At 38.3% G+C, this 27,845-nt stretch overlaps 1 protein-coding gene across 2 annotated transcripts in view; it reads left to right on the top strand.

The window, feature by feature from the left end:
- LOC126192803 (serine/threonine-protein phosphatase 2A 56 kDa regulatory subunit epsilon isoform) overlaps nt 1–5,690 on the top strand; it is a 301,524-nt gene extending 295,834 nt beyond the window's left edge. For both annotated transcript variants that reach the window (XM_049932632.1, XM_049932633.1), the window contains one exon: nt 824–5,690. In XM_049932632.1, coding sequence (XP_049788589.1) covers nt 824–908 — 85 coding nt within the window. In that variant the 3' untranslated portion in view covers nt 909–5,690. The remainder of the gene's footprint in view (nt 1–823) is intronic.
- Nucleotides 5,691–27,845: the final 22,155 nt, after the last annotated feature.

The following is a 27,845-nucleotide window of genomic DNA, read 5'->3' as shown; positions in this document are numbered from 1 at the left end:
TCAGAAAACACACACACACACACACACACACACACACACACACACACACACACACACACACACACACGGCCTGGGTGCAGATGTAAAAGTTGCAAGGTTGTTCCCATTGGCCATCACACATTCATTGTGGAATGTTCTATAATGGAGTCCACTAAATCTTGTGGAGCAACCGAGTATCTGAATGAGTAAACAAACACTATTCACATGCAGGTTACAAAAATGACAACACGTCACATTGAACACTCCAGGATTTTAGCCATTGGCTGTTAATAACTAATATTATAAGCTTTTTCAAAAGTATAATAAACAGCTTCGTAAAATCATTGGAACATATGTCAAGGCATTGAATATTGTAGTAGGAGTAATTCGTGTGTCCATTGTGGACCCACACTTTTTACTTTAAATGCAAGTCTTTCTCCAGATTTTTGTAGAGCTCCATATAAAGCAGTAAATAACAACAATCTCAAATCTATTGAGAAGGACTGCATGGCAAAATTAGTCAGTCTTAAATTTTTTATTGTTGGTGATCTTCCAGAGGAATATAAATGTTTTACACATGTCAAATATCCACTCCTGAAAAGTGTCTCAATGAAACTCTTAAAATCAAGGTTTTGAGTAATTTTGTAAATAACATAAGCACCCTAGTTAAACGATGTTTTGTACGGTTGTTATTTCATTGGATTGCACTTGAATTTCATAGTATTTTACTTAGCTGAAATGTACCTTGTTAGATTCTTCCCAGCTCCATTTGAAGTTTGAAGATTTGCCCCTTCCACTTCATTTCAAATTATTATATTCACAGTACATAATTTTGTTGTTGCAGGGAAAAGAAGAGAGAAAAAGAAAGAGATGAGCTGTGGAAAAGGCTTGCAGAACTGGAGGTGAATAATAAAGTAAAAAAGAAATAACCCTAACATGATTAAGTGATGTACTATAAAGAAGAATCATAGAACTTTATTTGCTGTTATATTTGTTGTGTGATGAACGTGTGTGGTGGCCAGACTAAAAGCTCTCGGTGATTGTCAGTGTTAGTCTGGTAGAGCAAATGAGAAAAGCAGCAGCCAGATTGGTGCTAAGCTAAATTTGTAAGAATGTGATTACTTCAGCTTCTAACTTGTCTTGAGAGTTGGGAACATGATGTCAGAAGCTAGAAGCAGCAAGACTGGGCGGGCGGGATTATTGTTCACCTCTGTGTGTACCTCCAAACCCAGATAATTCTTAGCGGATAAACTGAATATTGATGTGCATCCACCAAGTGCTACTGTTCTGCACAAATTGTTGGCATTTCCACTGACTGAAATCTTAATAAATATTAAATATATTTGATGAGATATTGTATAGCATGTATACACTTAAAAATGCCTCAGAAAATAAATCTGCAACAAAATTAATGTGTAAATCAAAAGTTTTATTTAAGTGTGCTTGTAGGCAATTTGTTTACTTTTCAGATGATTGTAAATTCATCAGTGCTTCTCCTTTCTGTTTAAAGTTCTGTTTTCTGATTTTTTCCCCCTAAAATCCAAATAGTCAAAGTTTCACTGTTTATTTTTGTGATGTTGGAGTAGATATTTATGGTAATACAGCATTAAAGAAAACAGTTTTTGCCTATATGACCTGTCAGTCTTTTATAAAAGATATCGACTGAGCCTTCGGATGTGTGGAGCAGGCTTTGGGTGCCCCTTTTTTTATTTCTGAAATGAATTCTTTCACATTTTTCCATTCCCTCCCCCTAAAAAATAACTTTGTGTGAAACATTACCTGCCAACATCTTTGAAATTGTAATATTTGTAAATGATCAGAATTTTGTAAGTGCTAATTGTTTTTGGAAAAGAGAGTGGATGACTGCACATTATTTATTTATTTATTTATTTTGAAGAGCTGAATTTGTAAGGTAATATTGGACAATTTTTTCCAGTCTGCTGCTGAGTGACTGTAATGTCATAGTATTAGCAATCACATTGTTGTTCAAATATTAAAAAAGTATATATGTATATTCCACGAAAGAACTGTATTCATCAGTCACCTAGTTGTTGGACACTTATTAGTTTAATAAAGAAATGCTTAATGTTTTACTGGAATTGTTCTGTCATTCTGTAATATTATCAATTCCAGAATTGTGTATGAGGCTTGAACAGATGCTAGCATTATGTGGATTCTCATAATTGTTTTATAGTGGTCGCAAAATGAAATTTAAGCTGTTTTTAGAGTTCACAGGATAATTTTAGATTGTTTTCTTGTAATATAATGATTTATTATTCTTGTTTTCTTTTTCTTTTGTAAAAATTTCACTTTATCATTGTTCAGTATACCTGTAGCAGGTAATGTTTATTCTGTTGAGCAGGATAAAACATTTCGAGGCAGGACCTCTTTGATGTTAGTTATGCTTAAAATAGCATTCCAATCGAATAATGGAATTCACAAACCCGTCACGCCCTGCTCTTTGTAGCAATGAATAAATGGTATTTGTGCAGGTACCTTGAAAGTGATTAAGAAAATTTGGGATCATTTATATGCCTTTGATTTCATGAGGGATAACATTTGTTAATCTAAACAGATATGTGTCGGTATTTATTATGCAAAGACTGATGAAAGGGTTACAGTAAGCAGTAATGAAAGTTGTGGAGCTCCTGTCAGTCAGGCTTCTTATTGTGCCAGAGCCCACGAATGTTACTAAAATGGGCAAATTTATCAGAATTTAATCACTAGTCTTAGAAATAACAAATTATAACAGATGCTACTGATACTGCCATTTGCAAAAGCAAAGCTATCAGTCTCACACTGTAAAAGGGTGCACACAGTAGTCATGTTTAGGCAGCAGCCCCATACATTATACATGTGTAGGTGTGGGTTTAACAATTTCACTTGATTATTGTAATACATAAGTATCATGATTCTTCTCAAGTGCATTGCTTTTTGTTCAGCTTCTAGTGTCCAAACATGGTTTTATTCCAAATTAGAAAAAATACAAATTTCATGTGCTTTTTCTTGACCATATCTTTGATACTTGAACACTATTTTGTGGGAAACATCATGTGATTGATCATGCATTCAGTTTTCACATGCCATGGTATAGGACAAATACTTTTCAATTATGAACTGAGAGCAGTTGTCAAAAAAAAAAGTAAATTCTGCAATTACTAAATCAGATTGTGTCTTCTAACTCTTCAGGAATGATTTGCACGTGTTGAGTAGCCAAAGATGATAAAACAAAACAAAAAAATTGGTTATGTGAAAGATTTCCATGAATTAAAACAGCTGCTAACTTGATACTTACATTTTCAGTTAATAAAAACCAATTCTTATTTGTGAGCAGTGTCAATATGTAAACAGTTTGATAGTGCATAATATTTGTACCTATCAGTCTACCTTAATTTCCATTGTATAGGTGATAGAGTTAAATATCATACATAATCATAATTTTGCTGTGGAATTATTTAAAAACATGGCGGCATAGGCACCTACCCAAGGCCCCCCCCCCTCCCCCTGGTTACGCCTTAATATTCACTACCGCCCCCCCCACACACATGACCCCAATGTAAGACTCAAAGCATGTTCTGTTGTTTGAAACAACAGAATATCTTCCATTTGGCTCCTGTTTCTCTTCTTATTTTCACCACTAGACAGGTTGAGTTAGAAGTGCTCTTTTCTTTTTTTCTCCCTCTTTTTATAAATGTTGTGATTCTCACTGCAATTTACACATCGTCAGTTTCTTATTTATTGTCCCCTTCGTACAGGAATGTGTAAGATACCATGTTGATGATGACTGAATTATCAGATACAGAAAAACTGAGGAAACCAGCATGTCAGCCATGTTCAATAAGAGGGAAATTAATGGACCTGTAATATGTGAGGTCTGGTTTTGACCATGAAGTGACACTGTCAACAACAATCATTTCAGCACTCTTATGTGCTGGCAAATACCTTGTCTTTTTTGGGTAGAGCATTTGGTTAGAGAGAGAGAGACTGTTTTTGCATACTCAGTTATTCCCATCGTTGGTTTTATTGCCTCATTTTATAGTTGCTATGTGTATAGTTCTAAAAATATGTTCCTACAAAATTCCTGTACAGAAAAGATGTTCTAAAAATCTAAAAATTCAAAGTGACTGATGAGGTTGCAGGTTTTATCTTTTGATAAAAAGGAGAAACTTTTGGCTTTGATATGACAAGAGTCCCAGTTCATAAACAGAATGTATTGTTTGGTAATGTAACAGTTTGATTTTGTAAATGATGCACTTATGCATTTGTAAACTATTCCCATGCACAGTGAACCATACACTCTGAAGGCCAGTGGAAGTTTATAAAGTATGTGAGCCTGTACTGTGAAATGTGATAAATGTTAATGGGACAGTTTTGTCACAGAGCAAAACCAGAGATTTATCATGAGTACTATATAGATTTTTTTAACATTTCACATTACAAGGCATTAAAGAAATCACAAAACATTTTATTCTTGTTTCCAGCTTATCATTACAAAACATATAAAACATATGGTGTATTTTGTTGTAATTTGCTGTGATTCATATTTTTGTGACGATCACAAAACTTCCGCACATACGTATTTGTGTGTGTGTGTGTGTGTGTGTGTGTGTGTGTGTGTGTGGGAGAGAGAGAGAATTAAAGTGTGCTTGTACACACAAATTTTGTTTTGTGTATCTGTTGTATTAAAGTTAATTACAGAAATCACATGTTTTAAAGTTGTCTCCAGGATTTAACAACAGTTATTAATTCATGAGTAATAATGATGTGTATGTATTTTACTTCTGAATTTGTTGAATGTTTTTATTGTGTGCATGCAAGGATGTAAGAATTCAACTCGTTTTTGCTTTGTGAGACTGTAATAATTGTGTTCTGTAATGAGGAAGAGTATTTCTTGCACATAATGTCATTTCTTAGTTTTAATACCTCCACAGAGCTGTTTACTAACTTTATATACAGCTGATTGAAACCTGAATGCATATTGTCACATGTTTACTATGGGCGTTAAAATACTGCCATTCTGTAGACTCGTGTCAACTGAAGCTAATAAATGTTGACACATTTACCCAACTATCCTGTGCCAAATCACAGATGACCATATATATCAGTTACTTTGCATAACATAGGATAATTCATACTTGATTTAAATTTTTGTATGCTGTATTTGCCTAGACCTCAGCTGGTACAAACTAAATGTTGAAATGTCTACGTGGTTGCCTAAAAAAAAAGAGACAGAAGGAGAAAGAGAGAGATAAATATATATGGGTAAAAGAATGCATTTTTAAGGAATTGAGTGCTGCAGAGGTGATGTACATCAGTAATTTCTTGACTGTTTATATGCCACATCCCTTTTGTAGAGAAGTGAGATGTACCTAAATAATGTGTAATTGAAGAAAGTTGTCTTTCTCAGGACATTTCCACATAAACAGAACTTGTTACAGAAGCAAAACAACAACTAGTGCTGTTAATCCACTTTCTCGCCATTGTTGCATGTTAGAAACCCTACCCCCAGATCCAGCAGTGTTATTTTATATGTAAATAATGTGCATCAGTGAGAACATATACTTTCCCATTTCTTCCCTCCAGATTTGAGAAATAACGGATCTGATGGAAAATGCCTTTTATAGGAATCTGAAGTGTCATGGAAACTATTAGTATGTATATTGCATTGAAACCAAATTTTAAATGAATAAAGAGTTGCAACTTGTGCTGTATAGTGTGTTTGTAATCATCTCAACCAAAGATATTCTTCCAAAACATTTATCATTCCTCACAGCTGCAGTTACACAAATTCCCATTTTGTCCAGATCTGTAGCTAACTTTAGAATATTCAATTTCTGTTTCTGTCAATAACATATTATAAATGTGCTGTGTAACTGCTGCCATTTTAACAGGTTTTATTGGCTAATACGGCTATACATTCCAGAGAAGTTTTTCATGTGGGGGAAACAAATTTTATACACATGCAAAAAGTAAACAAAGAAACTTACTTTTATATATATATATATATATATATATATATATATATATATATATATATATATATATATATATATATATATATATACCAGTCACAGGTAGAACTGACTACTTGACTACTGTAGGCAAAGTCGTTATCATGTTAGCCAATATAAATGTGGTCCAAGGCATATTTCTCTGCCTCTGATATGATTATACACTGTCCAGTCACATTAATGCTACCACCTGTCAAAACCCTTAATAATCACCTTCTATAGTGTGGACATGCAGGAAGTGTGTCAGTGAGTTCAAGAAGACCGAAAGACATTGTGGAACCCAGCCGACTCCAGTGCCATTACCAGCTGTGCAGGATTTATCAGTTGAGGATCTACAATGAGAACAGTGTGGTCGAGGTGGCTCCACAGACACTCAATCGGGTTTCAATCTGGGGAGTCTGGTGGCCGGGGGATAATGGTATACTCATTTCGGTTCTTTTCTAACCACAGACATACACTGCAATCTGTGTGACATTGTTTGTCCTGCTGGTAGATGCCATCATGTAGAGGAAAAACAAATGGTGTGTAGGGGTGGATATGGTCCCCAAGGATAGATGGGATACTTTTGTTGATCCATTGTGCATTCCAGAATGACAAGATCACCCAGGAAATGCCATGAAAACATTCCCCAGACTGTAACGCTCCTTCCTCAGGCTTAGATGCTTTCGACAATCAAGGCCTTCAGCACATAGCAATGATAGTGGTATACATAATGTGATATGGTGTCCGGTAATTGGCTATACTTGGAGTTAACTGTAATAGTATTTTTAGACTGTTTTTTTGTGTGGGTTAGGCCACTATTGTTTTGGCACACCTGGCCGTAATACACAAAATGTTCGGAATAGGCCGTTATTGCTTTATACACTGTAGTCAAACATTGGACAAGATACACATGAGGCATTAATGTTCATCATCCGTATCATCATTTGCAGGGATGGTGTCACCACATGGCTGTGCAGATGTCTTCAAGTTACGGTAATAACCATTGTACACCAGGGGTACAAATTGCAGCAAGGTCATTAAATCGGTCTTTTTCAATGTGCTAATGGCGTGTCCATTGGGATATAGTACGTCCAGAGTCTCAATTACTTTCGACCCTCGTTTAGCAAAACTGACGTCGGCAAATGGGACATCTGGCTCATTGTAGTAATTACAAAACATTATATGGGGAGGTGATGCTTTATACTGAATCCACCGAATATGGAACCATTGCACCCTGGTATTTTGTGTAGACACTTTACAGTTACATATGTTTCTTTCTAAACGTACTGTTCACATGAAATCATTCCTCGTCATCGGTATAGCAGTGAAGGGTTGTTGTTTTCATGCAGTGATAATGACATCCAATCAGAGGGTGTGTATATGTTCGGGTGAAATTTCCTGTTCGCTGCGATGATACCGAAGCCCTGGTCACATGGTAGGTATGAACGCCCACTGACTAGGAATTTATGGTGGAATACTTCTGGTGTGAAGTCTGCACAGTAAGGCCATTTTTATATTCTGATTTTGCCCGCCACATTGATCTGAGGACATAATCAGTTGCTTTGTTTGGACATTGTGTAGTGGACTGACAAGGCAGCCAGTCCACAGTGACGGGTAGATGAAAGGGCACACGTACACACACGCCGACTGGCGTGAAGTCTGAAACAGGATACTTAGTGAATGCTATAAAGAAAAGAACGGAGCTTAGGTTTACTTAACTTTAATTCACTTCTGCGGTACATTGCTCTTGATAATACAAGTGAGACTCTCTCCAGATATAGTTAATGCGCCTTGCTAGGTCGTAGCCATGGACTTAGCTGAAGGCTATTCTAACTGTCTCTCGGCAATTGAGAGAAAGGCTTCGTACGTGTAGTCGCTAGCAATGTCGTCCGTACAACTGGGGCGAGTGCTAGTACGTCTCTCGAGACCTGCCTTGTGGTGGCGCTCGGTCTGCGATCCTGACAGTGGCGACACGCGGGTCCGACATGTACTAATGGACCGCGGCCGATTTAAACTACCACCTAGCAAGTGTGGTGTCTGGCGGTGACACCACACATTGTGTTTAATGTAATGCATGAGACACAATCCAATTTCTTGTGGTCCTCTGGATGCTTCGCCCTCACTCCATACATACATGTTAGCTTTCCTGGTACATTGGTCGCATATTCCAAGGCAGTATGTCCACAATTGCTGCTTGTAGTAACAGGTACCTGTTGGTAAGGTCATCATCAACTCAAAGGTAATCACGGTCATATCGTTCTCCTGATGCCTCCCTTTTACTGCATCATGATGCATTCCTGTCTGCACGCTTCGGCCTTTTGTTGATGTAACGCTCTTTCACGTTCCCATTTACTCTTCTCCTCCACAGCGTCGGCTGCAGCATGTTTGATGTTATAGAGGTCACATTTATGGCAGGAATCATTTACAGGGAGATGAGAGGGCAGATTAAATGTTGTATTAAATATCTGGCCAGACATGTAGTACGAGACCAGATCATCATCCTCGGCTTTATATAAATGGTATAATTCCCCATGCTCAGGTCTGTGACAAATACTTCTGATCCACTATTTCATTCATTCGTGCATAATGGTTCCAATATGCTGGAAACCATTTTATGAAGTTCTCTACTGTAACCGTCTTTGCTATTGGTGTTTTGTTTTTAGCAGGGCATGTGCCTCGCTTATTGATGGGTGGGGTCTGGTGCTGCACTTTGTGCGAAAGAACTCTTGTAATCCTACTGATTGATATCTCAAAATGTTCTTAAAGAATGTTCTACAGATCTTCACATCCACTCCCTCTTCATTCTGGAAATGGTATAGGCGTGTTGTTACTCGTAGCGACACTGTAGTACTAGAAGAACACGCGCGTGCCATTGGAATTACCTTCAGCATAGCAAAAATGTATGCCGACTCCAAGTCAAAACTACCTAATGTATAGAACAAGTCAAATAGATGTTGCTGGTGTTCAAGTGAAAAATATCGACCACATTCCTTCTGACAAGTGTGTGCTCCGAGGTGGGACGTTTCTTTTACACTACATTTCCCTTTATGTTAATGTCTTCTTCGCCTTTCGATTGGTTTTCTTTTCGAATGTTCCGTGACCACAGGTGTGCACTCTGAACGCGTTTTCTTCCTCATTGCGGTGCAATTAACGGTACCGGTACTACGATCCCCCTCCGATACGTCGATGGTTGACGTGGGTTGTGTGGTATCCTTCGATGTACTGGGTAGATTGGGCTCTGCTAACATGACGTGTAACTCATCAGCTGTACCATTTACATGCTGGCTGAATCGGCCAGGTGCACATCCATGTCTGAGGCATCAGTAGTAGTGTCCGATCCGAATGGGTCTGAAGTGAAAATGTTCCCGCACTGCACTGGTGTCCGTATCAAATCATATGAGTCCAACAAGGGAACATAACACCATCCTTACCTCACAATGCGGATTCGGCATAATCACTGGGGTTGCTGTACATGTCGTTCTGTAGTACACACACACTAATGACAGTTCAGCAGTGTGTCGACCACAATACTGTGAGTCTATACTGCAGCTGTGTCCTCCACCAGCCGTCACATGCTGTATGACATATGGTACACTGTCCCACCGGCCTACTCACTATGCATACATGGCACAATAGTGGCCTATGTGGCATCCTGTTTCATATGGCACTGCACGGTGCACAAACAATATCTGATGCTGCCACATTGTCCATGGTGTCCAAATACATGTCGGGCGATTGTAGGATGTAATGGTAGGGTGTAAAGTGACATTGACCATGTTGTTGTTGTTGTTGTGGTTGTGGTCTTCAGTCCTGAGACTGGTTTGATGCAGCTGTCCATGCTACTCTATCCTGTGCAAACTTCTTCATCTCCCAGTACCTACTACAACCTACATTCTTCTGAGTCTGCTTAGTGTATTCATCTCTTGGTCTCCCTCTACGATTTTTACCCTCCACGCTGCCCTCCAATACTAAACTGATGCCTTAGAACATGTCCTACCAACCGATCCCTTCTTCTGGTCAAGTTGTGCCACAAATTTCTCTTCTCCTCAATCCTATTCAATACTTCCTCATTAGTTATGTGATCTACCCATCTAATCTTCAGCATTCTTCTGTAGCACCATATTTCAAAATCTTCTATTCTCTTCTTGTCTAAACTATGTGTCATCCGTGTTCCACTTCCACACATGGCTACACTCCATACAAATACTTCCTGAAAGGACTTTCTTACACTTAAATCTATACTCGATGATAACAAATTTCTCTTCTACAGAAACGCTTTTCTTGCCATTGCCACTCAACTTTTTATATCCTCCCTACTTCGACCATCATCTGTTAGTTTGCTTTCCACATAGCAAAACTCATGTACTACTTTAAGTGTCTCATTTCCTAATCCAGTTCCCTCAGCAACATCTGATTCAATGCGAGTACATTCCATTATTATCATTTTGCTTTTGTTGGTGTTCATCTCATATCCTCCTTTCAAGACACTGTCCATTCCATTCAGATGCTCTTCCAGATCATTTGCTGTCATCGGCAAACCTCAAAGTTTTTACTTTTCTCCCTGGACCTTGTATGTTGTATGTTAACTGGGGACCTAGAAATGACAGAGAGGCTCCGTCCCTGCCGCAGCCGCAGTGGTCCACAACCCCATGACGACTACCGCAGTCCACTTCACCCCTCTGCTGCCCCACACCGAACCCAAGGTTATTGCACGGTTCGGCACCCGGTGGACCCCCACCATGGAACGTCTCACACCAGATGAGTGTAACCTCTATGTTTGCTTGGTAGAGTAATGGTGGTGTATGCATACGTGGAGAACTTGTTTGTGCAGCAATCGCTGTCATAATGTAGCTGAGGCGAAATAAGGGGAACCAGCCCGCATTCGCTGAGGCAGATGGAAAACTGTCTAAAAACCAGCCACAGACTGGCCGGCTCAACGGACCTCGACACAAGTCCTACGGGCAGATTCGTGCCAGGGACCAGGCGCTCCTTCCTGCTCCGGAACGCCGTGTGTTAGACCGCTTGGCTAAGTGGGCAGGCTTCCTGAACCTTAATTCCTACTCCAAATTCTTCTTTTGCTTCCTTTACTGCTTGCTCAACATACAGATTGAATAACATCGGGGACAGGCTACAGACCTGTCTCACTCTCTTGCCAGCCACTGCTTCCCTTTCGTGCAGCTTGACTCTTATAACTGCCATCTGGATTTTATACAAATTGTAAATAGCCTTTTACTCCCTGTATCTTACCCATGTCATCTTTACAATTTGAAAGAGAGTATCCCAGTCAACATTGTCAAAAGGTTTTTCTAAGTCTACAAATGCTATAAATGTAGGTTTGCCTTTCCTTAACCTATTTTCTGTGAGAACTCATAGAGTCAGTATTGCCTCACGTGTTCTGACATTTCTCCGGAATGCAAACTGATCTTCCCCAAGTCAGCTTCTATCAGTTTCTGTAAAGGATTCATGTCAGTATTTTACAATCGTGACTTATTAAACTGATAGTTTGGTAATTTTCACATCTGTCAGCACCTGCTTTCTTTGCGATTGGAATTATTATATTCTTCTTGAAGTCTGAGGGTATTTTGCCTGTCTCATACACCTTGCTCAAGAGATGGAAAGAGTTTTGTCATGGCTATCAGTAGCTCTAACAGAAGGTTGTCTACTCCTGTTTCGACTTAAGTCTTTCAGTGCTTTGTCAAATTCTTTAGTGTCTTATCTCCCATCTCATTGTCCTCTACATCCTCTTCCTTTTCCATAATATTGACCTCAAGTACATTTCCCGTGTATAGAGCCTCTATATACTCCTTCCACCTTTCTGCTTTCCCTTCTTATTTAGGACTGATCTCTCTTGATATTCATACAGGTGATTCTCTTTTCTTCAAAGGTGTCTTCAATTTTCCTATTTGCAGTATCTATCTTAACCCTACTGATACATGCTTCTACATCTTTACATTTGTCCACTAGCCATTCCTGCTTAGCAATTTTGTACTTCCTGTCAGTTTCATTTTTTAGACATTTGTATTCCCTTTTGCCCGATTCATGTTGTGCATTTTTATATTTTCTCCTTTCATTGATTAACTTCAATATCTCTTATGTTACTCAAGGATTTCTATTAACCCTCATCTTTTTATGTACTTGATCCTCTGCTGCCTTCACTATTTCATCTCTCAGAGCTACCCATTCTTCTTCTACTGTATTCCTTTCCCCTGTTCTCGTCAGTTATTCCCTAATGCTCCCTGTGAAATCCTCTATGACCTCTAGTTCTTTCAGTTTATGCGGGTCCCATCTTCTTAAATTCCTACCATTTTGCAGGTTCTTCAGTTTTAATCTGTATTTCATAACCAGTAAATTGTGATCAGGGTCCACATCTGCCTGTGGAAATGTGTTACAATTTAAAATCTGGTTCATAAATCTCTGTCTAATTGTTACATAATCAACCTGAAACCTCCCGGAGTCTCCAGGTTTCTTCCACGTATACAATCTTCTCTCATGATTCTTAAACCAAGTGTTAGTTATGATTAATTTATGCTCTGTGCAGAATTGTACCAGGCAACTTCTTCTTTCATTATGGAGCTGGTATCTGTAGAGATATCATTGGTGATTTTGCCGCTCTTGAAGAACGAAATTATAGTGAAATCTAGACCTTTAGCTGCTTACATGCATTGATAAATATCAATGGGGACAGTTGAAAAATGTGCGTCCGACGTGAGTATGAATATAGTATCTGTTCTTTCAGACATGTGTGGACGCACTCACATTGCCTGAACTCTTACGGGAATTGGTAGGTTGACTACCGTGAGTAATGAGTATAATGGGCAGGGGCACTACAAATGTAGTGTGTGGACAGAAAGTTGGAAAGTGTGGGTCTCACGGGGAATGTGCCAGAGATAAGCTGCTGCAGTCGCACTATCCTCAGTGGCTCAGTCAGATAGAGCGTCTGCCATGTAAGCAGGAGGTCCTGGGTTCGAGTCCCGGTCAGGGCACACATTTTTCATTGTCTCCATTGATATTTATCAACACCTGTAAGCAGCTAAAGGTCTAGATTTCATTCTTCTTTCATTCCTTTCCCCCAGTCCATATTCACCAACTACTTTTTGTTCATTTTCTCTTCCTACTATTAACTAGCAGTCCCCCATGACTATTAAATTTTCAGCTACCTTAACTATCTGAAAAATTTCTTTCATGTCCTCCTACATTTCCTCAATTTCCACCTCATCTACAGAGTTAGTTGGCATATAAACTTGTACTACAGTGTTGGGTGTGGGTGTGGGTTTCGTGTGTCTGGTGTGTCTGTTGGCTACAATAATGCATTCACTATTCTGTTCATAGTAGCTTATCTGTGTCCCTATTTTTCTTACTCACTATTAAACCTACTCCTGCATTACCCCTATTTGATTTTGTATTTATAACCCTGTATTCACCTGACCAGAAGTATTGTTCTTCCTGCCACCAACTTCACTAATTCCCTCTATATCTAACTTTAACCTAGCCATTTCCCTTTTTAAATTTTCTAATCTATCTGCCTGATTAAGGAATCTGACATTCCATGCTCCGATCCATAGAACGCCAGTTTTGTTTCTTCTGATAACAACGTCGTCCTGAGTGGTCCCCGCTCGATCTGAAAGGGGGACTATTTTACCTCCATAATATTTTACCCAAGGGGATGCTGTCGTCTTAAAACCGTACAGTAGAGCCGCATGCCTTTGGAAAAAAATTAAGGCTGTAGTTCCCACTGCTTTCTCTGATCTTCATTCTACCACCACCTCGGAGATGGAGAGGTTTAGTTGCTTGCTGATGTCTGGAGCTGATTTGACTTGCAGTATATCTGCACAGACATAAAATGAGAGTGTGCAGAATGGAACTTACCAATTATCTAAACTACATTTTCAGCTCTTATGAACATCTTTTGTTGGTCTAACAGGATAAGAGTGAAACATGTTATTCCTTAGAATCCTATAGCTGGCTCCTTTTCCACAGAGTCACAGTAATTAGTGAAAGTGTAGTTAATGTATGGTGAAGCAGGATGTAGTACCCAGAAAGACAAATCAATGAACTAAGAAAAGATCTGCAAAGGGTGTCTTTCTAATTGGAAGGAATTTATCACAGCTGGTAGGAAATGGGTGTCCTAAGCCATAGAGAGTGGCCAAGATTTTTGACAAAGAACTTCTAACACGGTAGAATTTTAGGGTGTTGAATTGTAGGGGAGGAATTCGTCTGTAAGCACCTGTCAAACTGCTCATTAAATGGACATTTTGCAGAACTCAGTGGAAGTGCACCACTTTATCATAATCAATGTTTATCAATAAAGTGTACGAATGATTTTGAAAACATAGTTTATTTCTGTCAGTGGATAATGTTGAAGTTCATTCATTGAGTCTGGCAGTTGTCATTTGAAACAGGTGCTGTGAGATTTTGGTACATATTAGGTGCTTGCAGCAGGAAATTGTATGATTCACAATTACAGTTCTAAAGAATGACCTGGATGAGGGGAGAGAGAGAGTGAGAGAGTATGATCTAGGTGTCGTACACAGTTATTTAATTCCATTTTTCAAGAAGTCGAATAAGTTTGTTTATAGGCTGTGTATACTGGATTTATTAGTGTGTGTGACTACATCCTTGCGTTTAGAAGTTACTAAATACTTTTATTGCTTTAATTTCGTAATGAAACATTTTTCTTTTTTGTTGTTCATTCTAATCTTAATCTGTGAAAGCTTTTTTGGAGTGTGTTGTAGCTGGTGACATTGTTGTATTCTACTTACATTGTGGTGGATTGTGCAGTATGAGTCCAAACTCCAGTGAGAAAATTTTGGACACTGGTCAGGGATATTTTCTGAGTATTTTGGTACAGGAGACCTATGGTCTCCGGTTTCTGGTGAAAGAGTAATTGCATTTTATTTTAATTCTTACCAACCCCTCCCCCACTGTTTTACTTTTATGTTTGTATTGCGCTGAAAATATCTGCACGGCAGTGCTAATGCTGACAGTATGTTCTGTGTGTATTGTTTGGAAATAAACTTGTTCCATTCACATGCAGCACTTATTGTTGACAACAGTAATGCCCACTTTACTTTCTATCCTCAAGCTTGCATTCAGTACTGCCAATTCTCTCTCAGGTTGATTTTTCTGGCAGTGTACTTGTATATCATTAAACAGCAGTATTCATAGGTTTACTGATAAAGAATTGGCTGAAATGCGCCTTGTGAATGGTTTAGTGAATGTAATGGGAGAATGGCGCGATGGCAGTATTCTAAGATGTTGCAGCGACAACGTCAACAGCATCACAGTACTTCTGCATCTGTACACTTGTGTGTGGTTTGGAGATTGCATATTACAGGTTTTTCAGTGTTGTGAAAGTACTGTTCACAGAAACAAAAAGATAATTGGAGTAACAAACTGAATAAATCATAATTATGTTATTAATCTGTAAGGATCCACTGGAGACCACAGGTCATTCAAACTAAAATACTTCAAAAATATTGCTGTACCTTTGACATTTTGTTGCTGTAATTCACCTTCACTCTACATACAGCCATAAATGTAAATAAATCTTTCATCTGTAACCTGCAGACTGCCTTATTCCAAATCATTTTGGTGGAAATTGTGCAAATTATCTACAGAACACAGCATTACCTTATAGTTTGTCATTTGCAGATAAGTGACTGACTTTTCAGTGTACATGCGAATAATGTAGCTTATGTTAGTTAAGAGAAAATTTATTGTCAGTACTCCTTCCACAGCATTTATTAATTTATTTTACCAGTTTCATCATCTGCACTTCCTAAATTTTATCCCAAGTGTCTGGAAATGGTTTCATCATATTGCTTTTATTTCCAGTACTAGGCTTTCAATGTAGAATTCTAAGTTGTTATACAAATTTTAAACATATTTAAATTAGGAAACTGAAGTGTCTTCAGTCTCCATTGCAACACATTTTCCCCAGCAATGGATGACTGTCACACTATGGTTTCTTTGTTCAAGGATAGAGGAAGAAGTCACTGAGTGCTACGAGGGTGGTTTGAAAAGTTCTCAGAATCACCATGAGAGGTCAGCGCTAGTGCAATGAGTTGTTCACGTGATATTCATTGGACTGTTGCCTGTAAACACGACATGTCAGTGCTCTTGGAGGAGAGCTGTGGGCGGTGACATGGCTCTGTCGTTGTTCCCGCGTAGTGATTTGCGAAGATGGAAAAAATTGAGACTTGAGCAGTGATTAAGTACTAGAAAGGTAGGAAAGTAAAGGACATTCGTGCCGATTTTCAGAATACACAGGGGATTCTGCTCCTTCATATTCAACTGTTGCCAAGTGGACAAATGAATTTAAATTTGGCTGGGAGAACTTGGATGATGAACTGTGCAGTGGTCGGCCAAGGTGTGTCACTACCCCAGAAATCATTGCAAAAGTGCACAAAATGGTCGAGGAGGATCGCCGATTGAAAGTGCGTGAAATTTCTCACGCTTGCCAAGTGTCATCTGAAAGGGTACATCACATTTTAACCGATGAATTCACAAAACTGAAAATTTTTTTAGTGGACAAAGACTCACTTCAAACGAAGAATTTATAGCCAGAGGTGACAACTATTTTGCCGGTCTGGAGGAAACTCATTTTCAAGATGGGATCAGGGCCCTGTAACATCTTTGGACCAAGGTCATTAATCTACAAAGAGACTACAATGAAAAATTAAAAAAAAAGGTTTCAGTGATGTAAGTACATTTTTTCTAATCTGTTCCATTCCAAGAACTTTTCAGACCACCCTCATACATCAGGAGAATACTTGGAGTCAGGCAAAATTTGATATTCCAAAGAAGCAGCAGGTGTCCTGTGCAGAATGTGCTGTGGTGTTGTCATGGGCCAAAAACACCCTTGGAAACCTAAGGCTAATGAAGTCATTTGGAGTGGCCTCACACAGCTGTAACATTTCTACTCTTGCCTCAATGCAGCATCTTTTCCAGTCGGTGTGAGCAGTAGCGGAACCCAATGGCATACATTGCGTGAAAATGTGCAAATGTTGAAACCTGGTCCGTGACTGTGTTTCACTTCGTCCATTACAGCCTAACTTGTGATATGGCAGTCTTTGCATCCCAGGACCACTACTTCTTTTGCAACTCCCAGAAGAGATAGTCTGCTATTTCATTTGTTAGCATTCAAGATTATCTTATCACACTGGAGATGCAGCACGACCTAACTACTGTGTCATATTCTGCATTGTTGTCATACACTAGCACCAACTTAACATGTATTGTAGCAATTTTTGCCTCAAATGTAGAACACTAATTACCACACAATACTACACTTTTTAGTCGGTTATGTCATTTTGTGATCATCTCAAATGTAGAACACCAGTTACCACACAGCACTATGCTTTTCAGTTGATTATGTCATTTTGTTTGAGTTCCTCTAGGGTGTGTATTTGGTACCTTCTTAGTTATATGATCTATCCATATAATTTTCTGCGTTATGCTGTGAGATAAAATTTCAAAAGCTAGTATTCTCTTCTTGTCTGAAAGGTTTGTTGTCAATGTTTCACTTCCATACATGTCTAAACATCAGACAGATGCCCTCAGAAAACACTTCCTAACACTTAAATTTCTATTCAGTGTTTTTTTCAGAATCATGTTTCTTGTTACTGACATTGTAAATTTTATATCCTCTCTACTTTGGCCATTGCCAGTTATTTTACTGCCCAAATAGCAACATTCATCTACTAGTTGTCTTATGTCATTTCTTGTCTTGCACATCCCCATTTCTTAAAAGATTACATTTTCTGCCTTTGTTCAGTTCGCGGAGCATCTGAAAGTATTCATCTGCTATGTGAGTAGCATACCGGTATATATGCTTGACCTGTTAACAGATTCAGTGTTACATTCTAAGCAGTGTGTACAGGATAAGAGCATTAACATAACTGTATGTGTTAAAAAATACAATACAGCTAGATATTAATAAAAGAAAATTGAATGAGAACAATTTGTGCTTTGAATTTCACTACTGTTTGAATGTATTTCTTCAAATAGTGAGTTAATGACAACTGAGAAGTCCATTGGTTGAGAAATCAGATTATTAGCCCAGCTAACATATACATCTATACTCGACGATCCAGCATGAGCTGCATGGCAGAGGGTATGTTCCATTGTACCAGCTATTAAGGTTTCTTCCCATTCCGTTCATATATGGAATGCAGCAAGAATGATTGTTTGAATGCCTCTGTGTATGCAGTAATTATTCTTATTTTATCCTCATGATCCCTATGTAAGAGGTACTTACAGGATTGTAGTATATTCCTAGGGTAATCATTCAAAGCTGGCCCTTGAAACTTTGTTAACAGAATTTCTCGGGATAGTTTACGTCTATCTTCAAGTCTTCCATTTCAATTCCTCCAGTATCTCTAAGATACTCTTGCGTGGATTATTCAAACCTGCAACCATTCATGGTGCCCTTCTATGTATACGTTCAGTATCCTCTGTTTGTCCCATTTGGCACAGGTCCCATACACTTGAGCAATGTTCTAGGATGGGTCGCACAAGTGATTTGTAAGCAGCCCCCTTTGTAGACTGATTGTACTTCCCCAGTATTCTACCAATAAACCGAAGTCTACACCTGCTTTAGGCACGACTAACACTCTCAGTTGCAAAACTTGACAGTAAACTGTTAAGTACATTCAACAATTACTGTTCTGCCATTATAAGTGTGCATCCATCAATGAAAAATTGTAATGCATTCCACAGGAACTCGGGCTACTCTTAATAATTTATGGTAGCCTGAATTTTGGTATACTTGAAGTCACTGAATCATGAACTTCCAGAGATTAAATCATTATCAACATATTTGCGAATTATTCCACACAGCTCATAGTATTCATTGCTTCTTGTTAAAGGGTCTATCACTTAACTTTGGAAAAACACAGTTCAAAATATTCTGTGAAAGGCAAAGTAAATTGCTAAAATAACAATATGGAATGGGCAAAGGGAATATGTAAAACTGGTTATTCCAATTTCTTAGATGTGCTTATTGGTCAGGGCTTGAATTGGGTATCACATACTGTAGATCTTCTCAAGCACTATAGTTCATAAACATTTGCTGTATATGTCATTGCATATTTGGGTGATGAAATCATAAAAAAAATTAGGTTACTTTGTATAGTTCCATTCATTGCTGTCTTAGAATAATTTTATGGGACAATTCCACATGTAGACACAAAATAGTCATTGCACAGAAACTTGCTGTAAGGATAGCAACAGGTGTCTATCCTCAAACTTCATGTACACAACTGTTTAAAAAAATTAGGCATACTAACAACAGAATCACAATACTTTTACTCCTTTACAAAGTTTCATATGAAGAATTGAGCAGTGTTTGGAAATAATAATAGCATTCATAAATATAACACAAGGGACAAAACGTTTTACTCTGGCATAGAACAGGGCAAAATATACAGCCATAAAAATATTTAACCACCTCCCTTATAAAGTGAAGGCTCTGGCAGATAGTGAAAGTTTTAAAACAAATTAAATCATTTATACTTTACAACTCCTATTACATACATAAATTTCTGGCTAGATAAAATTTTTGGGATTAGGTTGTTGTACATTCAGATTAAAACAAAAAAATCCAGTTATGTACATGGTCAGCATGTATCCATGTTTCCACAGCAGCAAAAAAAAATAATAAAAAAAATAAAAAAAATTGCAGGGTATCAGTAGAAAGCGAAAAACTGTAAACTTTGGTGGCCAATTGATGAATTTGTGACAGTGCAGCACAATTTCACAGTGCAACTGGCGAGGATAATAAACTGGGGACATGCAAGGCATAAAGTATTTGAGGAGTTCATTTCATGTACTCAGCTGAATAGTAACTATGCCTCGCTGACAGGAGCATCAACAATATACACAGATGTCAACATCTGAGAGAGCATGTGTAGTTGGGCTCAATTGGCAAAATGCTCAACATTTGAATAGGAGTGATGCCACTATTCGAGGATGTTTCAGGAATAGGTGAACTGTGGCTGAACGAAGCATCAAAAAGGAAGCTATTGACCTAGACAATAGAATGAGAGGACTGAGCAGTCATCAGAGAGACACTCATTGCACTGAATTCATCATTGTCATCAATCCGACATGCATCTGGTGCTTATGTGACCAAGGACCATTAACAGGTGGCTCACAGAAAAGCAGCTAATCTTACAGCGCACCTTGCACCGACATGGCAGTTTGTCAATGGCACCAACAAACTCATTTGCAGCGGCACGTTCAGCCTGGAATCTGACTAAATGCAGAACTGTCTTTAGTGAAGAGTTCCGCTTCAAATTGAGCCCCGGTGATGTATCTAGAGATGCCCCAAGCAGCACTGAGATATCAACCTGACTGTCATTTGCCATACAGCTTGACAGCCAGCAGTGATGGTCTGAGGTGCCATATCTTTTAATAGCAGGAACCCTTTGGTTGTCATCTGCAGCAACCTTACAGCACAGCAATATGTTGATAATATTCTGCGTCCTGTTTTGTTGCCCTTTGTGGTAAGCCATCCTGGGCTTAAATTTCAGCAAGATGCCCACCCACACAAAGGAAGAGTTTCTGCTGCTTGCCAAATCCTACCTTGGCCAGCCTGGTCGCCAGATCTCTTTCCAATTGAGACTGTTTGGAGCATTATGGGCTGTGCCATCTAACCACCTTGGGATTTTGACTATTTAACTCACCAATTGGACAGAATTTGTCATGGTGTCCTTCAGGAGGGCACCCAATGACTGTCAATCAATGCCAAGCTGAATAACTGTCTTCATAAGGGCCAGAGGTGGTCCAAAGCATTATTGATGGGCTCAATATGTGAAGCTCTTTCTCGTGAATAAGACATTCAATTTTTATGAAATTGTAATCATTTGTTTATCTGTACATGTACCTCACATCTGCTGATTTCGATTGGATTATTCCTTTGTGGTGCATTTTTATTTTGTACAATGTGTCTTAGAGTGTATGTCTTATTTGTGAACCTACTGACGCATTGCTCATTGTGGTGAGTTGTCATGATGTGATCCACACCACATGCAAAAATCCTAAACTAAACATTGTCATTCTATGACAACAGTGCCCAAACCTGCACTAGCCATTCAGATACTAAAGATAACGATTGGCCGAAGAAAAAGTACACTGCCTCAGCTAAATGTGAGTGTACACAGGAAGCTTACATCCCCACACTAACTTGTTCTCAATAGTGACTGCAGAAGATTTCAAAAATTAAAATAACAAGACCTTTTGAAGTGATACATGAAGGGGAGGGGTGTAAAAAAAAAAAAAAAAAAAAAAAAAAAAAAAAAAAAAAAAAAAAAAAAAAAAAAGGGGGGGGCAGCAACAAATTTTGTAACGTCTGGCGATGGATCATGCAAAATGAAAATTACATTAAAAATATGATCTGCACACTTCACTTCACATAAATCCTTCCCTACTCACAAAGATACAAAAGTTCTTTACAATATTCCAATTATCTTTCTCTGTTTACACATAGAAGAATAACAAATAGATATTATCCTTGGTTAAGAAACAATGCATTAAATGTTAGCAAACAAAATTAAACAAGAATAAGAAAATATGTAATTTATTATGTTGGTTCAGACAGTAAAAACCTAACACTGGAACACAGTAGCTGAATATGAGAAACACTACGTGCAAAAATTGGTTACTTCCAGGACAGCTCCAAGCCAGATGCCTTGTAGCACACCCCACTGACCCCAAACCATTGTCATTTGTGACTTTAGTGGCATCAAGGGAGAGCTGATTGGAGGGCAGAGTGGAGGTTGTGACATTGCCTGCGTTATTTCTTTGCTGATAGTCCTTGGTGTCGATGTACTGCACTGGCTGAAAATTGGGGGATGGAAGTTCAACACTGACTACTGTAGATGATGTAGCCAACAGTTGCACAATTGTGTTTCACAGTTCTTTACTTTCACTGTTCACAACCCCCCAATATTGCACAATTATATAGCCAGTTCACTATTGGTAAATGTTGATGAGCCTCATTAATAGGTTGCAGGCAACATCAGCATACTGCTACAATAGTTTGGTGTTAAACATCTATGAGCACTAAAAACTTAACCACACAGTCCCCAGTTCTTAAGGCATAATACTATTTTTCAAATAAATTAAACAGACGTTGTCATGAATTGTTCTGACACACGGCCTATTTTTGTTACACTTATTGCACTGTTAAGTTGATGCAGTGTTGTTAATCTAACCAATACATGTATCACATCTGAAAATGGCTGTGGACTGACTGACTGTTTGTCTCGGGACCAAAAATTGTTCCTTATATATCCTCACAGTAATAAGCACTGAATCTATACATTGTTTGATGTTTAAGTTACAGAAATTACAACTGAAATGTAACTCATTCAATTAACAGAATACATGAAAAAATTCCTACTTTTTAACCATTCCTTCTACCACAAAGGTTATCCTGAATTATTTGTTTAAATAAACAGATATAGTTATACAAACAATACTTTTGACAAACCTGGTAATTTTTTGGAATTAATTAAGAGCTGGCTTTGCTAACATGTTTTCGAATGGAGCCAAATAAATACTTTAAGAATCCTAATGGTTCTTCTTCCAAATGTTTATAATCAGTATAGAATTTATATTTGTTTATAAGTCAACAATAGAATCAAAGTCATGAAACAATTACTGATTTCACCCTATAATGATCTGTAGCAAAAGATATTAACTAGGAGTGGTCAAAACAAATTAGGAAATTAATTACATACACAAAACTAAGCACAAAATTGGACCTGGTGCTATATTCCTTAAGACTGAGGGCTAACCTTTCTCTTTTATGGAAATGCAGATTGTATTTGTGCATGTTAATGGTAATTAGGCCAGAAATGAAAATAAAATGAATTTCAGGAGGCAGATGGCAAAACAAGAGAGGAAGGAAAGAGATCCCAGCTTGCTTTGTCACAAGTGCTCTTGTGTTTTCTGATGAAAGCTGGTCCCACCTAAGTGTCAGTGATGGCCGTGTGTAGGTGAGCACCTGCAACCAGCCTGCGAGTGTCCTAGACACATTGGACCTACACCTGGAGTTATGACCATGGGCACAATTTCGTATGACAGTAGGAGTACTCTCTTTGTTATCCCACACATTCTGACCCTCTGCAAATGGAAACAAATTTATTTATTAATTTTTTATTTATATACTTGTTCCATAGATCTGTACATGTGAGCAAGTCACTCAGATGTGGAACGTGTCAATGTACATAATAAAATACATAGAATAAAGACATTGTTATAGTATTAATAACAGTGCACAAAAGTCATACTTATTAGCTTACAAACTAGTCAACATAAATGTGAAGATAGCAGGTTCATATTTAGGGCATTATTGCAAAGTCAAAGGGCAAGAGTTGGTGGCACTGCATAGCAGGTCCACAACATCAAAAACTATGAGAAGGTAACCACAGGGAAATGGTCATTTCGTATGACAGTAGGAGCACTCTCTTGGGCATCCCACACATTTTGACCATCTGCAAATGGAAAATAAGTCAAAGGGCAAGTTTTGTTGGCACTGCATAGCAGGTCCACAAGATCAAAAACTATGAAAAGGTAACTGCAAGGAAATAGTCAATGTAACAGCTCACGGACGACATCAAGGTGACAGATAATTGGTGAAGTAGTTGATTCAGTTACAACACATAACCAGAGCCCTTTAACAATTCACTTCAGCTTAGTCCCATGGCAGGACTGATTTTAACACATCATTTTGGTGCCCAGATAAAATGAAGTGAAATGAGAAAGATTTTGTGATAATAAAACATAATTTTTGGTAAATACCGGAAGAATATATGACATTTCCTACAGCAACTAGAAGTAAACTGTAAAGAAAAGAGGCAAACACATGCTGTAGTGTGACCTGAAGTAATCAAAATATCAAAGAAGAAGTAATTTTCAATTTAGTAAAAACCAAGTAAGTGTGAACAGTCACAACGGACCAGGTAAAGGAGATTGGATGACCATAGCAACTTGGTCAACCCCAAGAATTGTTTACGTGCTGAAAAAACCTTCAACACGCGAATCAATAAATGTTACATCGATGAAACAGAAGGCCTCTTAATGCTGATTCCAAATCTATGAGAGCTGCTGACTTCTGAGAGTGACTCTTCAGCCAACTAATGCAACAGCAGCATGGTTTAACTTTGCATCAATGGCTACACACACACACACACACACAAAAAAAAAAAAAATCGCTCGGTGCAGTGTTAGCAGTGCAGCTCATTAGATGAGCTATCCCAGCCTCAAATGGAACAATTTTTTTCTAGTAATTTGTTCTTGGAGTGTTGTAGTTAACAGTACAATTGACTCCCTGTGTTTCTTTCAAAACAAAATCACAGAACATCAATGTCCTTAAGAGTAGAGATTGTTGTTGTTACTAGATGCTGATTACTAGAAGCAACATGGAAAACACTTTAGCCAAAATATCAGAAAAAACTAAAAAGTTACAACAGCTAGACAAGCTTCCTAACAGTGTTACAAATTTAAAAAGAAGAGGAGAGGAATTGGATACAAAAATAGACTCTTCAAATAGTAAAATTTCGAATATAGATATGGTCAAATTACCTAAGGAGTTACAGACTGATATCGAAAAACATTGAGGTTTAGTAAGAAAGAAGGTTCATGAACAAATATTAAGAGATAGAACTGCCTGCCAAGGAATTTGAGGGAAACATTCCACGTAGGAAAAATATATCTAAAAACAGAGATGATGTGACTTACCAAATGAAAGTGCTGGCAGGTCGACAGACACACAAACAAACACAAACATATACACAAAATTCTAGCTTTCGCAACCAACAGTTGCTTCGTCAGGAAAGAGGGAAGGAGAGGGAAAGATGAAAGGATGTGGGTTTTAAGGGAGAGGGTAAGGAGTCATTCCAATCCCGGGAGCGGAAAGACTTACCTTGGGGGAAAAAGGACAGGTATACACTCGCACACACACACACACACACACACACACACACACACGTGCGGATGGATATGTGTGTGTGTGCGAGTGTATACCTGTCCTTTTTCCCCCAAGGTAAGTCTTTCCGCTCCCGGGATTGGAATGACTCCTTACCCTCTCCCTTAAAACCCACATCCTTTCATCTTTCCCTCTCCTTCCCTCTTTCCTGACAAAGCAACCATTGGTTGCGAAAGCTAGAATTTTGTGTATATGTTTGTGTTTGTTTGTGTTTGTTTGTGTGTCTGTCGACCTGCCAGCACTTTCATTTGGTAAGTCACATCATCTCTGTTTTTATATATATATATATATATATATATATATATATATATATATATATATATATATATATAGGGAAACATTCCACGTGGGAAAAATATATGTAAAAACAAAGATGATGTGACTTACCGAACGAAAGCACTGGCAGGTCGATAGACACACAAACAAACACAAACACACACACAAAATTCAAGCTTTCGCAACAAACTGTTGCCTCATCAGGAAAGAGGGGAAGGAGAGGGAAAGACGAAAGGATGTGGGTTTTAAGGGAGAGGGTAAGGAGTCATTCCAGTCCCGGGAGCGGAAAGACTTACCTTAGGGGGAAAAAAGGACAGGTATACACTCGCACACACGCACACACACACACATATCCATCCATACATGTGAGCAACAACTAGGAAAATAGACATAGCATTGAAGCTCCAGTTGATGACAATGTCGTTGGGTCTACTGTAAATTATTATTTTACGAAACTACCACTACTGATATTATTATTTGTCAATATTTCAGTTCTGTTCATAGTAATACAACATACTTCATATGTTTTGAATAAATCCCAGTCAAAACTCACACAATCGCCAGGATAAAACGAAACTGTTCCAACAAGCACTTCATATGAAGGAAACACAGGATACTCAAAGTTATGTAAAACATTGTTCTTGAGACCTCATGGCTACAATTGTGCACACAGAAAAACATCGCTTCTTTTTGTTGACTGAAACAAATGATTTTGAAATATTGATTGTTGTAATAAATAAATAGAACATACTACAATGTTCATGCAAAACAACAATGCTGTTACTCAACTATACTGTGGCTTATAGCTTACCAAAGACTACCATGTACTTTCAAGGTCGCAAACTGCTCTGCACTGCTACATTAATCTGTTGATATGTTTATAGCTCTGCACAACAGATGGCAGCACTTGTGCATGGTGAAAAGAATGAACATTCACAAATGTTCACATCAGCTCCAAATTGAGGAAAAATATTTCTATTGCAGTTAAGACATCGTGAAAATTAATGTACACAGTTGTAACCACAGGGTCTGAATGGGTTAAAGGAACATTTGAAAATGGAGTTAAGCATTTCAGCTTTTGCTTTGCTACCCTCAATTTCAGTTCCTGTCTCATTTGCTAGGGACTGGACACGAACTTTGGTGTCACTAACTGCCTTCACATATGACCAGTATTTCTTTGGGTTCTGTGAAAGATTATTTGACAATATTCTGCTACAGCAGTCATTGAAGGCATCACACATTGCTCTCTTGACAGCCAAACATGTTTCATTCAGCATCTCTCTATCCATAGCACTATGCTTTGTTTTACACCTATTATGCAGTAATCTTTATTTCTTTAGAAGTTTCTTTACAGTGACTGCATACCATGGTGGTTCCCTCCAATTATGAACTGTTCTACTGGGTACATATCTATACAGTGCATGGTCAACTATTCTTTAGAACTTGAGCCATAGTTCTCATACATGATCCTGGCCTTTGCTGAAAGTTTGAAGTTCCTTATTGAGATATGACACTACTGATTTTTTATCTAGTTTACTGAATATATATATATATCTGTCTGCTTATTTTAATTACTCTTTGTACTGTGATAATCATTGTTGCCACAACTGTATCATGTTACAGGTCATGTCTATTTGTTGCCATTGTATCCAATATATTTCCATCATGAGTGAAATTCTATACTATCTGTTCTAGGTAGTTCTCAGAAAAGGCATTTAGTAATGTTTCACAGTATGTCCTATTACAATGACCACTAACAAAATTGTGATTTTCCCAATTGTTGGATGCTTAAAGTCTCTACCGTTGATTATAGTATGATTGTGGAACTTACGTACAAGTGAACTGAGAGTTTTTGTAACATTGTTAGTTCCATCAGGAGACAAGTCTGGTGGGTGATAGAAAGATCCAGTTGTCATATTATCCCCCCCCCCCCCCCATCTGATACTGAGTCTTACCCAAACAATCTCATATGCAGCTTCAATTTCTATCTCATTGGATTTGAGTTTTTTGTATACTACAACAAATATACCTTCTCCTCTTCGCCTTTGGCTATCCTTTCGATATACACTTAAGTTTTCCCCAAAAATCTCACAGCCATCAATTTCAGGTGCCAACAAACTTTCTGTTCCTAATATTGTGTGGGCTTCACTGCTTTTCATGAGAATTTCAAACTCTGGCACTTTGTTATGAATGCTTCAGCAGTTTACCATTTGGATTTTTTTACTCCCACATGTGGGAAGTATTTATTTTGAGCTCACACTGATACTTTGGGTTTCCTACAGCTATCATTATCTGGGTTGGATAGAGAGTTGCCTAATCTAGAATACCCCTGTGTGCACCCTGAACACAGTCAGGTATCTGAGTAGCAGCACGTGACCTATTTAGGGAGATCCTACAGTTCTCTGCCCTATGGTGCAAGTCCAGAAGTCCAGGATGTCACAGCCGACATTGTTACAGACCTTCAAGTCCAGATGTCACAGCCTAGCTTGTCACAGACTCTCCTAAGTCTCTGGTTCAGTCCTTCCACTCAACTCAGAACCAAAGGTCCATGATCAGTTCTGGAGACAATCCCGCAGATTGTGAGGTTTGTTGAAACCCAGTGC

This window comes from Schistocerca nitens, chromosome 1, assembly GCF_023898315.1.
Source record: "Schistocerca nitens isolate TAMUIC-IGC-003100 chromosome 1, iqSchNite1.1, whole genome shotgun sequence".
Lineage (NCBI taxonomy): Eukaryota > Metazoa > Arthropoda > Insecta > Orthoptera > Acrididae > Schistocerca > Schistocerca nitens.
The sequence above is the reverse complement of the archived record's forward strand: the minus strand, read 5'-3'. Positions and strand labels throughout refer to the sequence as shown.